This window comes from Bufo gargarizans, chromosome 10, assembly GCF_014858855.1.
Source record: "Bufo gargarizans isolate SCDJY-AF-19 chromosome 10, ASM1485885v1, whole genome shotgun sequence".
Lineage (NCBI taxonomy): Eukaryota > Metazoa > Chordata > Amphibia > Anura > Bufonidae > Bufo > Bufo gargarizans.
In genome coordinates this window covers 47377668-47394315 of record NC_058089.1, presented here as the reverse complement: position 1 = coordinate 47394315, position 16648 = coordinate 47377668, and the positions used below count along the sequence as shown (strand labels likewise).

The following is a 16648-nucleotide window of genomic DNA, read 5'->3' as shown; positions in this document are numbered from 1 at the left end:
TAATGTGATTTATGACAAATGGTCAACATAATTATGATCTGGAGACCAGACTGATGACACATAATAATTTAGGGTTTAGATTCTCCATTAAGATGAGCAGAGCAGTGGCCATTAGTGGAAAAATCATCCAAAACGCCTGATACATGGAATATAAAGTATGATAAAATTCTAACAGCCTACAGTCACCACTAGGGGGAGCTCCCATTGACCCTGATATGTAGATCACCTTGAGCAAAAAGTGTGAGTGTGTAAAAAAGCAGGGGTTTTGGCGATTTCTACCAGGATAACTGAGCTTCGAACCCTATAAAAGATATATGAAAATAAATCAGCCCACGATTATAAGGTATATTCTGTTTATGTTGGATACAGCAGTGTGTCCCAGAACAAGAATAACCGCTATAACCGTCAATGACATTGATAAGCGTTGGTATCGCTGTTAGAAACATGGGCCCAAGTTTAATACAGTTAAAGGGATTACAATAACCTTCAGTGACCGGGAGTAAAGTGTGTGTCACTTACATGTAATTTTCCGCTGCTCTATATTGAGTCATAATTAGTTATATTATTTGCATCTGCAGATCACTGTACCACAGCGGGGGTCTCGCTGTTTCCCTGCAATAAATATGGGGTACAGCTGGAGGTGAGGACTCTACCACAAGTCAATGACATGGTGGCCACCGTGTCAGGATCAGATGACCTGCGCTTCAGCAAGAGGCAGATTCCGGGCTCGGTCTCTGCACTCACCCACCGGACTTTCTGCAGTCAGATGTATTCACCGAAGAAGTGAGTTTCCTGCTGCATCAAAGGCAGATTCCAGGCTTGGTCTCTGCAATAACCACTGGACTCGACATTCACCGGACTTTCCGCAGACAGATGTACTCACAGAAGAAGTGAGTTTCCTGCTGCATTCAGAGGCAGATTCCGGGCTCGGTCTCTGCACTCACCCACCGGACTTTCTGCAGTCAGACGTATTCACCGAAGAAGTGAGTTTCCTGCTGCATCAAAGGCAGATTCCAGGCTTGGTCTCTGCAATAGCCACTGGACTTGACATTCACCGGACATTCCGCAGACAGATGTACTCACAGAAGTGAGTTTCCTGCTGCATCAAAGGCAGATTCCGGGCTCGGTCTCTGCACTCACCCACCGGACTTTCTGCAGTCAGACGTATTCACTAAAGAAGTGAGTTTCCTGCTGCATCAAAGGCAGATTCCAGGCTTGGTCTCTGCAATAACCACTGGACTTGACATTCACCGGACTTTCCGCAGACAGATGTAGTCACAGAAGAAGTGAGTTTCCTGCTGCATTCAGAGGCAGATTCCGGGCTCGGTCTCTGCACTCACCATTGGACTTGTCATTCACCGGACCTTTCGCAGTCAGATGCATTCACCGAAGAAGTGAGTTTCCTGCTGCATCAAAAGGCAGACTCCAGGCTTGGTCTCTGCAGAAGTCAACGCACTTCACATTCACCATCGATTAAAGGAAAAATCTACTGTCACGGCACGTGCCAATGTTTTCCTCCACCGCCTAGGGGAAGGGCAGTCCTTCAGCCATGGTTCCCTAGAGGTTTCCTCCACTGGGGTTTTTTCCTCTCCTGAGTGCTGAAGGCCCGACTCTTCATGAGTCAAAGACCCATCAACAACAGGGTCACATTTAAGATCAGTGCCCTGACTTCTCATGAGAACATCTGCTGTACATTCGATACCTTGCAGTTAATAAAGAAGTCAGTGTATATTAAGTAGTGGTGTGTCTGAGACTCTTCATGAATCTTCATAGTCAATTGGAGCGGGGTGCAGGGCGCCGGACCCCTGCTGATCAGATAGTGATGGGCTCTCTTGGTTTTACAGCTCAACTTATTTTTTTTATCCCCTTCCTACAGGATAGGGGATAAGTATCTGATCGGTGAGAACTGATCATGAGAATGGGGATCCTGTGTCCTCAAAGAAATGGAATGGTAGGTCAACCATGTTTCCTTCTGCTTCATTCAATGTCTATGGGACTCGGCTTTGTACTCGGCTATCTCCAGAAGTCTCGTAGAGAGAACAGAGTATTTATGTGCACGCTCGACCTGCCACTTTATTCATAAGGGGACACAGGATCCAGTTCTCGTGATCAATGGTGGTCCCAGATATTCTGTGGATAGGGGAAAATTTTGTATTGACAGAAACTATGTCCGGACCACATACCCATTGAAGTCAACCCTCAATTGACCTTCTACTAAGCATTCTGTATTAAAGAATGCTATTATTTTCCCTTATAACCATGTTATAACAAAAAATAATACAGTGAATAGACTGTCATCTTAGCAACCATGCGTGAAAATCGCACCGCATCCGCACTTGCTTGCGGATGCTTGCCATTTTCACGCAGCCCTATTCACTTCTATGGGGCCTGCGTTGCGTGGAAAACACACAATATGGAGCATGTTGCGATTTTCACTCAACGCACAAGTGATGCGTGAAAATCACCGCTCATGTGCACAGCCCCATAGAAATGAATGGTTCACCTCACGCATTGCACCCGCGTGGAAAACTCGCCCATGTGAAAGGGGCCATAGATTCACATTGTCCTGCTTTACACTGCAGCTTAGCTCTGTAAGGGCCTTACTGCACAAATCTGTTGACTAATGCCCTTTAAACTGCATTTCTGCTGCGATCGTTCTTCCCCGTTCAGTTGTATTGGTTATTGGCAGCCCACCTCGGTTACACAGGGTGAGGTGCTGCCGATAATTACACATCTCTTATTCTGATGAAAAGATGCAATCATGTAATAGCAGCGGTCACCTCAGCAAGCGAGCAGACCATTGCCGGGTAGGAACGCTTCCCTTCCAACAATCGTCTGTGTGATCGGGGTTTCTAATACACCCTTAAGTGTCCGTGGCCAGTAACTATGAATGCACCATTCTCTATGTTACAAGTATGAGGACTGAGGTCAGGAGGGCAGCGGACCCTTGGAAGGATGTCCATGGCTCCAGGCTGTATGAAGCTCACTATTGTACTGATTAACATCTGCATCCTCAAGTATCACTGCTCTTAGACCCAAGGCCATCGTCCCTGAACGCTAGTATTCCCAAGTCCAGAGAGAAGCACTTACAATGAAATATGAGATACAGGTGACATAAAAGGAATGCACATCAGAAAGCAAAGTGTAGACTGCAGGTGCAATAAACTGCTGCTACAAGCAGGAAATCATTTGCTACTGGGGGATATAAGCGATAACTAAAGATACTTCTATTCCAGAAATATATACCGTACGTGCCTGTACCTCCATACCTACAAAACTAAGAAGATACAAAAACTTCTGGGGTCTCCGTGTACCTCTCAGAAGTAGAAAATGGGACTTGTGCAACTTTCACTGACTACCCACCCCAACTACAGGGCTTGCAGCAGTGGAGCCATGGACGTACACAAGAAAGGGTAGAAGCAGTGAGAGCCAGGTGTATACAGCTGACAGCGCCCAATGTAGCTGGGAGGCTATCTGCAGGTAGTATATGTCGATCCGAGGCACAGGAGAGGAGGCACACGTGGCCTAGCGCAGCAGCATGCTACTCACAAGCAGCGTGCAAATTCCGGTCCACTGCAGGGCAGGACAGGGACAGTAGCCTTAAAGGGGTCTCCCAGGTGTTTGATACAGATGACCTCCGCCTAGATCATCAACAGGGGCGGACTGGGAACTTAAAGCAGGCCCCTGCTGTAGGCGGGTTCAAAATGACAGAAGGCAGAGCAACACAAGTAGGCGAGGACCGCACAAGTAGATGGGACCAACAATACCGTAGTGCAGCACAAAATACTGCCGCCCCTGCTGCAGTATTCAACTGTACAGAGAGTGTGCGATCGTTATGTATCCTGCTAGCGGCCATGAGGAGGGCACAAATGGCCCCCTGGGATTCGGCCCACTGGGAAATTTCCTTTCAGAATCTATGGCCAGTTTCCCCCTGGTCATCAATATCAGATTGATGGGGGTCCAACTCCCGGCACTGTGGCCCCAGCGCTCTCTTCCTTGGCCAGTGGCATCACCATACATCGGTCACATGGCCTAGGTGCAGCTCATTCAAGTGAGGGGCTGAGCTGCAATACCAAGCACAGTCACTACCCAATGGACGGCGCTGTGCTTGGTATGCTGCAAACGGCTGGGTGTCAGACCCCCGCCCATCTGATATTGATGACCTATCCTGAGGATAGGTGATCAATATTAAACACCTGCAAAACCCCTTTGAATAATCTACAGGAAGCAACCTTGAGGAGATGATTTGCGGGCGTCACCCAGGACATTTTTGGCTGTTGCTTTGCAACAATTCTGCCTGGCATTTCACCATGTAACACCCGTAAGTGACAGCAGTCCTACATACCTGTGCCTGTCCCGTTCGCATAGGTTCTCCAGGCACTGATAGAACTGTGGAGCCTCTACTCCTTCCAGAGACGCGCTGTCGCTGCTCGGCTGCCGCTGGCACGGTGTCGCGGATTGGGACGTTGGCACAATAACGGTGTTTATGCTTTTACCGCTGAGCAGGTCTTGATAGATGGCAGCGGCGCTGTCCAGAAACTCTACGTATGTAAAATATCCAAGAATTTTAAAAGTTTTTTTCCCATGAATAATGTAAAAAATGAAAAATCACACATTATCTAGTACACAACAATTAAGCTAGAACCAGCGCTATGAGATCCAAAGATCTCCCCATTCATTGTGCCAAACTGGCAGCTCAGGGGGCGTGTCCTTTCTGCTGCAACTAGTGTCAGTTGAAGGATGGAACTGAGCATGTGCTTCCGTCTCAGTGAGCAGGACAGAGAAATGAGAAAAGGAACAGCAGGTGGCGCTATACAGATAGAGTTCAGAGAATAACTCAGTAGCCATAATACATTTTTAATTACATGCAATTACAGAAGTATTCAGATCCACCTGGTGGTTTGAAATCTGCAGAATATTTTTGGCGAGACAACCTCTTTAATGTTTACATCACACACAACGCCAAGCCTTGCCAGGTGTGTCACAACTCTAGGCGTGCTGGCCAAAGTAAACCAGCGGGCGTCCTTCAACCCGGAGACAAGACTTCCCCTACGTCAGGCAGGCACCGCAGTACAGACAATGGACGCTTGTCAGCTGGTGCATTGTAACGATAGGCCCCGGGGACTTGTTTGATACTCACCAGAGTAATAAAACTGGATCTGGACGGCGTACAGGAAGTCGGAGAATGACATGAGGCAGTCCATTGCGTCGTCCATCAGTACAATCCTGGCAAGAGAAAAACCCAGAGACTGAAAGAAGACACCGAGGAAATAGAGGGGACTTCAACTATGACCAGCTAGGGAAGATGAAGCGTGAAAAACAAGTTACTAAGACCCAAAAATCATTAGCAATGGAGGATCAGAACCGAGGGACAATGAGCACCTACAGAGGACCCGCACCCTCTCCTGACATGTCTGTTTTACTGACCACTTGTATTCCCCACGTGATAACAATTCTGGAGCTTCTATTCTTATGACTCTATGTTGTGCCATTCATCTATTATTCCTACTAGAAATATATGAATCAATTACCAGCAGTCTGCATTAAAGGTCTGTCTGGGTGTTACCAGTTGGGAGGGAGCACTGATTGGATACCCTCGACTGGTAACCCCAAGATGGACCTTTATTGCAGACTTCTGCCAATTCAATCATACATTTCTAGTAGGAATAATAGAGGAATGTACAACATAGAGGCATAAGAATAGATGCTCCAGAATTGCTATTACATGTGGAATACAAGTAGTTACTAAAACAGACATGTCAGGAGAGGGGACGGGTCCTCTTTAATCTATATGTGTCCTGGCCTGGGAAGGCAATTTACCCAGACTACCGGTAGTAGGATTCAGAAATGTCTACATTCTCTAGGCCTGTAAAACATAATAAAAAAATCTATAAATACATATCTGTTTCTGTTATTAGATACACAGTTCCACTAATATTGTCTAGGCCCTCTTCATGCCTCCAAAACAACCCTGATTCCTCAAGAAATAGATAGATAGATATTAGATTATACAGAACATCTGTTGCTGACTCCAGATCACAAATTTGTATGTGAATATTCACCCCCATTCCCTCACTATTCACCTATGAATCAGCCATGAAATGCACTGAGAGGACTCTTGTGCATGCGCACATAATGGAGAGAACTCCCGTGCATGTGCACATAATGGAGAGGACTCTTGTGCATGTCCACATAATGGAGAGGACTCCTGTGCATGTCCACATATGGAGAGGACTCCTGTGCATGCGCACATAATGGAGAGAACTCCCGTGCATGTGCACATAATGGAGAGGACTCTTGTGCATGTCCACATAATGGAGAGGACTCCTGTGCATGTCCACATATGGAGAGGACTCCTGTGCATGCGCACATAATGGAGAGGACTCTTGTGCATGTCCACATAATGGAGAGGACTCCTGTGCATGTGCACATAATGGAGAGGACTCCTGTGCATGTCCACATAATGGAGAGGACTCCTGTGCATGTCCACATAATGGAGAGGACTCCTGTGCATGTCCACATAATGGAGAGGACTCCTGTGCATGTCCACATAATGGAGAGGACTCCTGTGCATGTCCACATAATGGAGAGGACTCCTGTGCATGTCCACATAATGGAGAGGACTCCTGTGCATGTCCACATAATGGAGAGGACTCCTGTGCATGTCCACATAATGGAGAGGACTCCTGTGCATGTCCACATAATGGAGAGGACTCCTGTGCATGTCCACATAATGGAGAGGACTCCTGTGCATGTCCACATAATGGAGAGGACTCCTGTGCATGTCCACATAATGGAGAGGACTCCTGTGCATGTCCACATAATGGAGAGGACTCCTGTGCATGTCCACATAATGGAGAGGACTCCTGTGCATGTCCACATAATGGAGAGGACTCCTGTGCATGTCCACATAATGGAGAGGACTCCTGTGCATGTCCACATAATGGAGAGGACTCCTGTGCATGTCCACATAATGGAGAGGAGTCCCGTGCATGTGCACATAATGGAGAGGACTCCTGTGCATGTCCACATAATGGAGAGGACTCCTGTGCATGTCCACATAATGGAGAGGACTCCTGTGCATGTCCACATAATGGAGAGGACTCCTGTGCATGTCCACATAATGGAGAGGACTCCTGTGCATGTCCACATAATGGAAAGGACTCCTGTGCATGTCCACATAATGGAGAGGACTCCTGTGCATGTCCACATAATGGAGAGGACTCCTGTGCATGTCCACATAATGGAGAGGAGTCCCGTGCATGTGCACATAATGGAGAGGACTCCTGTGCATGTCCACATAATGGAGAGGACTCCTGTGCATGTCCACATAATTTAGAGGAGTCCCGTGCATGTTCACATAATGGAGAGGACTCCCGTGCATGTGCACATAATGGAGAGGACTACCGTGCATGTGCACATAATGGAGAGGACTCCTGTGCATGCGCACATAATGGAGAGGACTCCTGTGCATGCGCATACAATGGAGAGGACTCATGTGCATGTCCACATAATGGAGAGGACTCCTGTGCATGCACACACAATGGAGAGGACTCCTGTGCATGCCCACATAATGGAGAAAACTCCTTTACATGCCCACATAATGAAAAGGACTCCAGTGCATGTGCACATAATGGAGAAAACGCCTGTGCATGCGCACATAATGGAGAGGACTCCTGTGCATGTGCACTAATGGAGAGGACTCCTGTGCATGTGCACATAATGGAGAGGACTCCTGTGCATGTGCACATAATGGAGAGGGCTCCTGTGTATGTGCACATAATGGAGAGGGCTCCTGTGTATGTGCACATAATGGAGAGGGCTCCTGTGCATGTGCACATAATGGAGAGGACTCCTGTGCATGCGCACATAATGGAGAGGACTCCTGTGCATGCGCACATAATGGAGAGGACTCCTGTGCATGCGCACATAATGGAGAGGACTCTCTGTCTCTGTATTCCACTGCTGGTTTGTGGGGCAATAGCAGAGGAATGGGGGTCAGTATCGACATACAAGGACTGATCTGCAGTCAGCGGCAGGTCTCCTACACATGTATTATTGCATTAAGTAGGGCTCCGGAGGTGACATTCCCTTTAACACATTACGGTAATACAAGAAATCTCTTTAATGTGTCCATCCTGGTGCGGCTGGTGCCAAACTAACGCTGTCTGCCTCTGTATATGTACACAGCTCCTCCACAGAGGTCAGTGGACGCACAGGCAGCAATATGGCGGATACATCTTTAATTGCTCCTTTGGACTGGAAACAGAGAATGAGATGTCTACGGCCTCTTGTGCAGACATCCCGCTGATAGAGACAGACGGGACTGACGAGGGCCCCGCTATAATGTCTTTATTGTTTAGGAGATTCTATCAATGGGGGGATTGACGGAGACAGCTGGAAACACCAAGACATTAACCTCGGAAGTTATGGAAGGTTATTACACTGCGTTATGTGTCGGGTTTCCTGGCTCCTGAAGATCACGTACATTCTCCAAGTCACTTACAGTAAGGGCACTATCAAGGACGGCTTTAGGTCAGGGATAGGGAATACACTCACTTTCAGGACAACTCCTTTCCTGCCTTCCCTTCATTTTTAAATCCGATGTTCTAGAATCCCGTCTGACCCAGAAGCATTGATTTCTGGGCCTAACAGGCATACGCAGATGGCAGACTTGGGACCTTCAGGCTTGGAAACCCACCAGCACCCCCCCGCAATCACAACACAGGGTTACCAATGGGTTAACAAAGGGTGCCCCTTCCTCTGTCTAACCACTTAGATGGCATAGCATTTGAGGGGTTAAGTGGCCAGAATCTGAGCCACGTCTGATCTCTATGGGAGTGCCAAAAATAGCCGAGCGGGTTGTTCTTCTATTTTCGGAAGTTCCAGTGAATCAAATGGGAAACACACCGCACAAGTGCGGCCACTGCTCCATTCACTTGTATGCGGCTTACGGAAATAGCTGAGCCAGCGCTCGGAGGGCGGCAGCGCATTCACGGTGTGCCCTCTGTCACTTTGCGGGATAGGTGCGGGTCCCACCTTTTAGACATTGGGGGCATATCCTAGCGATACGCCCCCAATGTCCAAGGTGGGACAACCCCTTTAATTAATGCTGAGAGCATCAGATTGTCATGTATCCGGCTAGTGGCCATAAGGAGGCCTTGAGCGGCCCACTGGGCAATTTCCCTGTAAAGTCTAGGGTCTCTGTACACCGCTCCTGTGTCTGCACCATCCATGCAATGAACATGTAAGGCACTGCATGCTAGCTACGTGTAATTGTATGGCAGATGGCACCAAGGGGTTAAATCCATAGCAGGGATTGGGGGGGCGCTGGTGTTTTTCCCTTTATTGGGCATCCCTCATCTATGAGGGAAGAGGGGATCCCAGTGTGGCAGACGTGGCACACCTATGTATTATGTGACGGCCCACTGGTTTGCACCGGTGCTATGTACTACTGTATACTGGATGTGATAGTCATGTTGCAGGTGGCCCTCGTTCCTGTGCGCTGCTAGTGTTTCTGGTGAAGAAGGTAAAGGGGCCCCAATCCCAGCACTGACCTTAGTAAGCAAAAGTAATACATATCTGATGTGGACTGAAGAGATCCGTAATACTTCACTGCTGGAGTTCCCCTTTAATAGGTTTGTCCGGATTAGTAGACCCATTTCCAAATACAGAATTAGGCTACTGTGCCGTTTTTTTTATGTCCGCAAACCGCGGATCCGCAAAAAACGGAAGCCGCCCATGTGCCTTCCGCAATTTGCGGAACGGAACGGGCGGCCCATTGTAGCCATGCCTACTCTTGTCCGCAAAACGGACAAGAATAGGACATGCTATTTTTTTTTTTGCGGGGCCTCGCAACGGAGCAACGGATGCGGACAGCACACGGAGTGCTGTCCACATCTTTTGCGGCCCCTTTGAAGTGAATGGGTCCGCACCCAAGCCGGAAAAACTGCAGCTCGGATGCGGACCCTAAAAAACAGTCGTGTGCATGAGGCCTTAACAGAAGAGATTCCCCCTTCTATTAACTTACATGCACCGTATGGCCAGATCATTAAAGGGGTTTTCTGGGCTACAGATATTGATGACCTCATCAACATCAGATCAGCGGGTGTCCGACACAAAGCACCCCCACCGATCAGTTGTTTCAGGCTGCCATGGCACCGATTCGCTAGCGGCATACAGAGAGGAAGGCTCTGTACACTGTGTAGGTCTGAGAGCTGAGCTGCAGTACTCCAGCCCGGCCACTAGGATATGCACGGAGCCTCCAGCTGGGTACATAGTATGGTTTTTGGCGCCACAGCAGACCAAAACAGCTGATGCCAGGTGTCAATCTGGAGGATAGGTCATCTATATCTGTAATCTGGAGAACCCCTTTAAATTGAATTAGAACCGTGCAATGCTTCATTTCACCTGTGGTGGCGCTGCAGGGGAACTGAACAATTGCTGCTGCATTCTCTCATAGATGACAGCTGATCCCTGGAGGTTCTAGCGCTGAGTGATCATATGATCTTCAGAAGCCTTCTTTAACAAAAAAGAAAAGGACTTGTTCAAAGAGGAGAACCCCTTTAAGCATATTGACTGGGCTGTGCTGGCGATGACATCATTCACTGTAACGAGATGCTCTCTAAAGCCTGTAAAGCCGTGAGGCGTGAGACCATTAGCGGTAGAGCGCTTTGGTCCCTTATATCTCGCTCACAAACACGACCGCCAAAGCGTCGCATTCCCTCACACATCTCGTCTCCTGGCGTCTCTTTCATCTGCTTTTCCAAAGCTTTCTGCAGATCTGTTTGAAGTTTTGGTACCAAGTGTAAAAAAATCTGTTATCCCCCTTCCCCCTCGGCCCCCACGTGCAAAATCTAAAAATGAAAAGGAGTCGCGGTATGCTGCTAGGAGTGACTACATTGGCGCTGTGCATCAGCCTGGGCACCGCCGTCTGCTCCTCTGCGTGGGCGTACCTGGGATGTGTAGGGTCTCCAGATGGCGCTGACCTCATGTCAATGATCCATTATACACACTGCAAACGTGGAACAATATTGTCTTTCTTGCCTTGTGCTGGCCGCACGTTTACTGACCGCCGTGCTAGTGAAACCTTCTGAGAGAAAATCGGACTTGTGCTTTTTGTCGTTAAACGTTACGGCGTATCGCTAGGATAAGTGACCCCATTCTCACTGGTGAGGTCCAACTTCTGGGACCCCCACCAATTCCAGGAACCAACACACAGCGCAGAGCATCATTGTCCAGCAAAAGCCTGCAGCACTTAAAGGGGTTCTCCGGGATTTACACACCCATGGGTCATTAATATGAGATTGCCGGGGGTCCAAATGCTGTTCAGCTGTTTGAGGACGGAGTGGCGGAGCGCCGTACATTGTATAGTGGCTGTGCTCGGTGTTGCAGCTCAGTCCGATTGAGCTGCGCCTAGGCCACGTGACTGATAAGCGTGACATCATATGGCCTAGGAAGAGGCCTAAGTGCACATGGCTTTTTCGCACAGTTGATCGGCGGAAGTCATGGGTCAGACCCCCCCCACAAATCTCCTGAGGATAGGTCATCAAAATGTAAATCCCGGAGAACCCCTTTAAGGAGGTTATCTGATTGGTGGGAATCTGATCGCTGGGACCCTGACTGATCACCAGACCGTGGTCCTAGAGTCCACAGAGTGAATGGCTGGACGGTCACACGTGCATTTCCACTCCATTCAGCTCTATGGGTCTGACATAGAGAAGCTGAGCAGTGATGGCCAGTTCGCAGTGTTCGCCAGCGACCACATACGGGCTGCCATCTTGACCCACAAGTCCGGCGAGGCACAGGTAAGCCCTTACCTGTGCCTGTGCGGCGAGCCGTTCTGAAACAAATGCGGTCACCGGGAGCAGGCAGTTCCGAGAACAGCCCGATGAAGGCCCCCGGCAGCTGTTCTCGGAACTGCCTGCTCCCGGTGACCGCATTTTACTTCAGACCGGCTCGCGGCGCAGGCACAGGTAAGGGCTTACCTGTGCATTGCCGGACTTGTGAGTCAAGATGGCAGCCCGCATGTGGTCGCTGGCAAACACAGCGAACTGGCCATCACTGAAGCTGAGTACCGCACGTGGCTCTCTCCAGAAGTCCCAGAGAAAAGGAGTGGTAGCTCACATGTGTGACCGTCGCTCCATTCACTCCAGTAACTTAGGTGGAGATCCCAGCAGTTATGGTCGGTTTACACGGCCCAATTCTTGGGTCAATTATCGGGAACAAACGTTACTACGAATACTCATTCCCGATAATGGTCCAATCTTTTATGATTCAATGTGTGAACAGCGATCTGCTGCCCAGAAACAATGATTCATCTGAGGACAAGTGATTGCAGCAGGTATTGTTAGTCCCCATCGTTGCATGTGAATGCAGATCGTTCCTCCACTGACGAGCAGGTAACTGTCAGGAAAGAACGATCCCCTTCTGATAACCGGCTGCTTCGTCGGACTGTGTAGATGCAGCATCCAACTCCTACCGATCAGATACTTTTGGGAATCTTCTTATCATGGGACAATTCCACACAGAATAGGTGATGTCTGAATGCTATGGGCCCCATTTGCGGAACGGAATTGCGGACCCATTCATTCCTATGGGGCAGGACGATCCGCACTTCCATTCCCGAAAAAAATAGAACATGTCCTATTCTTGTCTGCAATTGTCCCTTGCTGGCGTAGATTTAGATAATTTTCTACGCGTAGAAAATGATAAATGAGACGGGCCGGCCGGCCCATCTCCTTCCCTGCCATGTCCCCTTTTTTAGAACTGGCATACGTGGCGTGGATGGGGAAGAAGTTTCAGATCCGGGCCCCTTTACGACAGAATCTGCGACAGATATACGACAAAAATTGGTGTATATCTATTCATAAATGACCCCACAAGTGCCTTTCTGTCAGTCCCACAGACTTTAAATTGAGTGGCAGGACCCCCAGCGATCAGACACTTATCACCTACCAGGTGGGTAGGCGATATATGTCAATTGCGGGAGAACGCCTGTAACTGTAGCGGTGTGGCCCTTTCATCGCGGGGGTCCCAGCAGTCAGATTTCTTCAGTTGGAAAATTATGCCATATTCTATTGATTTTAATGGGTGTTGAGAACCTGAGCAGGGATCCTCTATTACAAGTCCTAAAATGTTAAAAAACAAGGGTGCAGAAACTTAAAGGGGTCTTCTAGGAGTTAAATACTGATGACCTCTCCTCAGGATAGGCCGCTGTGTCCAGTCCACCATGTAGTGCCAGGGGAAGTGCAGCTCAGGTCCCATTTAAGTGAATGGGAGCAAAGCTGCAGCACATGGTGCTGAAAAGTACACAGCTTCCGTCCACCGTATAGTTTCCTTCGTTGGCAGCTGCCTAGCACATCTGTCTTGTGGGGGAGCCAGGTGTCGGACCCCTACCGATCTGATATTGAGGATAGGTCATCTGTATCTAAGTACCAGACAAACCCTTTAACCCAAGGATCATGGAGATGAAAGCAACCAAGCATCAAGTCCTCCTTTGGCTAGGACCATGGCAGTGTCAACACACACCAGCAGGGGGCCTCATTTTAATCTTTGTACAGCCCTGCTCTGTTGTGTCCATCGTTACCTACTGTCCGCTTTCTGTGCCAAGTCTATGCTGCTTGGCAGTCTATGGGGCGCCACAAAACTAAACTTTTTTCCATATGTGTCAGTAGATAAGTGGAAAGGAGGATCTGCGTGCACTTACCTTGCTGCCTTCTGCGTCAGATCCATAGGGAAATCCGGACAAAGCATCTGTAGGAGGCACTGGTATTCCTTAATAGTCAAGAGATCTGCAAGATAAGATATTTGTATGTGTTAAATGCCAGCGTATGTCTGTGAGGGTTTCACACGAATGCAAAAAATGGCCGTGTAATGGTCGTCACATAGCCCCCCTTTTAGAACCACTGAGGTCTACAGGCCTACTCACATGGTGAAGAACGCCACCGATGGCCCCATACAATTGAAGGGAGCCATTTCTAACAGTCATGTAACTTGATAAGGGAAAATATCTAAGCCATATCTGCAGAGCGAGCGGGGCCAGTACCCCGAGACAGCTGTCTGCACATGGATATATGGCTTGGCTATTTTCCCTTGTTCAAAAGGCAAACACTGACTCATAGGGAGGCCCTTCCAATAGGTGGCGCTAGCGAGAGGGCACTCCTTCTCTGGGAGATACCTCTTTGCATATTATTTTCCCATGGAGCATTGCCCGCTAAATCTCTATACATGGATGCTCTCCTTAAAGGGCATCTGTCAGCAGTTTTGCACCTATGACACTGGCTGACCTGTTACCTGTGCACTTGGCAGTTGAAGGCATCTGTGTTGGTCCCATGCTCATATGTGCCCGCATTGCTGTGAAAAATGATGTTTTAATATATGCAAATGAGCCTTTAGGAGCAACGGGGGCGTTACCATTACACCTAGAGGCTCTGCTCTCTCTGCACTGTGATTAACAGAACCAGGTGTGATGACGCTTTGTCAATCAAAGTGCAGGGGGTGCAGCAATTGCAGAGAGTGCTGGGCCTCTAGGTGTAATGGTAACGCCCCTGTTGCTCCTAGAAGCTCATTTGCATATATTAAAACATCATTTTTCTCAGCAATATGGACACATGTGAACATGGGACCAACACAGACGCCTTCAGCCGCCAAGCACACATGTAACAGGTCAGCCAGTGTCACAGGTACAAAACTGCTGACAGATGCCCTTTAAGAAAGGTCAGTTCCTCCCCTAAGGTCATTGATGAACAGACCTACAACCGCATATATGCACCGTCATATCTCCTCCACGTGTGATCAGGCCCCTATCATGGCTCGGAAATTCACATGCAGACCATTCGTGTTTTTCTCCGTCTAGAACGGTGGTCAGATCGGGGCACATTTCTGTGTTTGTGGCTAGCGTTCCACATTATAATACTCACAAAAGCATCATAAAAACACATTAGACTGCTGCAGGCTGCGCGCCCGTACAGAGCAGGGACACGGGTGGTCAGGACGTCTCCTATGACGGTAAATAATAAACCTCGCTGGTATTTACTTAGTGTATAAATATCTGTAGCACGGTATAATTTGCACAGTGGTTTCCCTCCCTAAAAATCTTCTCCTTCTGCCACAAAGCTCTAGGGAGCGGCTCATGGAAGTCTTGGCAGCGGTTTAAGGAATCACAACCGACAATGATATTTCAACAAGGGGCAGGGAACAACCACGGGGGCCGCGCTGCCCTCCCTAATACAATGCCTACCATACATTACACTGGCCTTGGCTCCGGGAGGTGCGCCACAACTCGGGAAGGAAAAAAACAATTTTTTTTTTTTAAATGAGTAGGATAAGGAAAAGCAAGGACGTAGTAGAAGCTGTGGTTACCCTGCGGATGGCAGTGCGGAACAGGCCCTAAAAATAGAGGACGATGTACACATTGGGGGTTATACTTCATAGTGTTTTCTTGCAGACTTCGTCTGCACCTATTTATACACATGGTTAATGGTCATTTTTGTGTGTTTTTTTAATTTATTTATTGTTAAAGAAATAACCCCTAACGTGTACGTCGTCTTATATTTTTAGAGGCTGTTCAGACTTCACAGTCCCTCATGGACCATGTAGACCTAGTGCACATGGTGGTACTTGGATCTAGTGCATACCATCACTCCCTAGCACTAACTACAACTCTCAGTATACGTGCAGCCATGGTTTTGCCATTGTATACTACAGTTTATAAACTACTCACGATGTACACCGCAAAACACAATGTGAAAGCAAATATCTGGCAGTAGGATATTGATGACCCATTCTCGGGATAGGTCATTAATATCCCCCCTCCCCCCCCCCCCCCCCGCCGCCGCCGCCGCCGATCAGCTGTTTGAAGAGGCAGCAGTGCTCCGTTGAGTGTCGTAGACTCATTAAAGATTACTAAGCACAGCGCCATACACTGCATACTGGCTGTGCTTGGTATTGCAGCCCAGGCCCATTCACTTGAATGGGACTGAGCTGCAAATGTGAGGTCGCTGGACTAGGAAGAGGCCGTGTTGGTCACTGGAGCGCTGCAGCCTCTTCAAACTGATGGGTGGGGATGGCAGGAATCGGACCCCCCACCTATCTGGTAAGAGGATAGGCCATCAATATTGAACTCACAGAAAAAACTCTTAAAGGGGATGTCTCATCTCAGACATTGGGGGCATATTGCTAGGATTATGCCCCCAATGTTTGATAGGTGCAGATCCCACCTTTGGGACCACCAACTATCCTTATAACGGAGCCCTGCAATGTGATGGAGGGCGTACTGTGCATGCGTGTCCACCCTCTATTCATTTTAATGGCAGCACCGAAAATAGCGGAGCACTGGCTCGGCTATTTCCATAAGCCCCATAGAAGTGGAGTGGCGGCAATGTGCTTCCCATTCATTTCAATAGGACTTTTGAAAATAGCCGAGTGCTCCACAAGGCTATTTTTGGATCTCCCATAGAAGTCAATAGAGGGTGGCTGCAAATGCGCAGGACACCCTCCGTCAATTTGAGGGCTCTGTTCTAGGGATAGATGCGGATCCCAGAGGTCGAAGATGAGACAACCCCTTTAAAACATAAGGTGATCTTTGAATATTATTTTCCAGTTTATAATAGATAACTGAGAGAAAGTCTATAAATGCATAGCATTA

The 16648-nt window shown here is 48.4% G+C and overlaps 1 protein-coding gene across 1 annotated transcript in view; it reads right to left on the bottom strand.

Annotated features, from left to right (window-relative positions):
• C10H11orf49 (chromosome 10 C11orf49 homolog) overlaps positions 1-16648 on the bottom strand; it is a 132176-nt gene that overhangs the window by 20881 nt on the left and 94647 nt on the right. Inside the window, exons 4-6 of the mRNA XM_044270140.1 lie at positions 13709-13793; positions 5141-5226; positions 4346-4541 (exon numbers count right to left, since the gene is read on the bottom strand). Coding sequence (XP_044126075.1) covers positions 4346-4541; positions 5141-5226; positions 13709-13793 — 367 coding nt within the window. The remainder of the gene's footprint in view (positions 1-4345; positions 4542-5140; positions 5227-13708; positions 13794-16648) is intronic.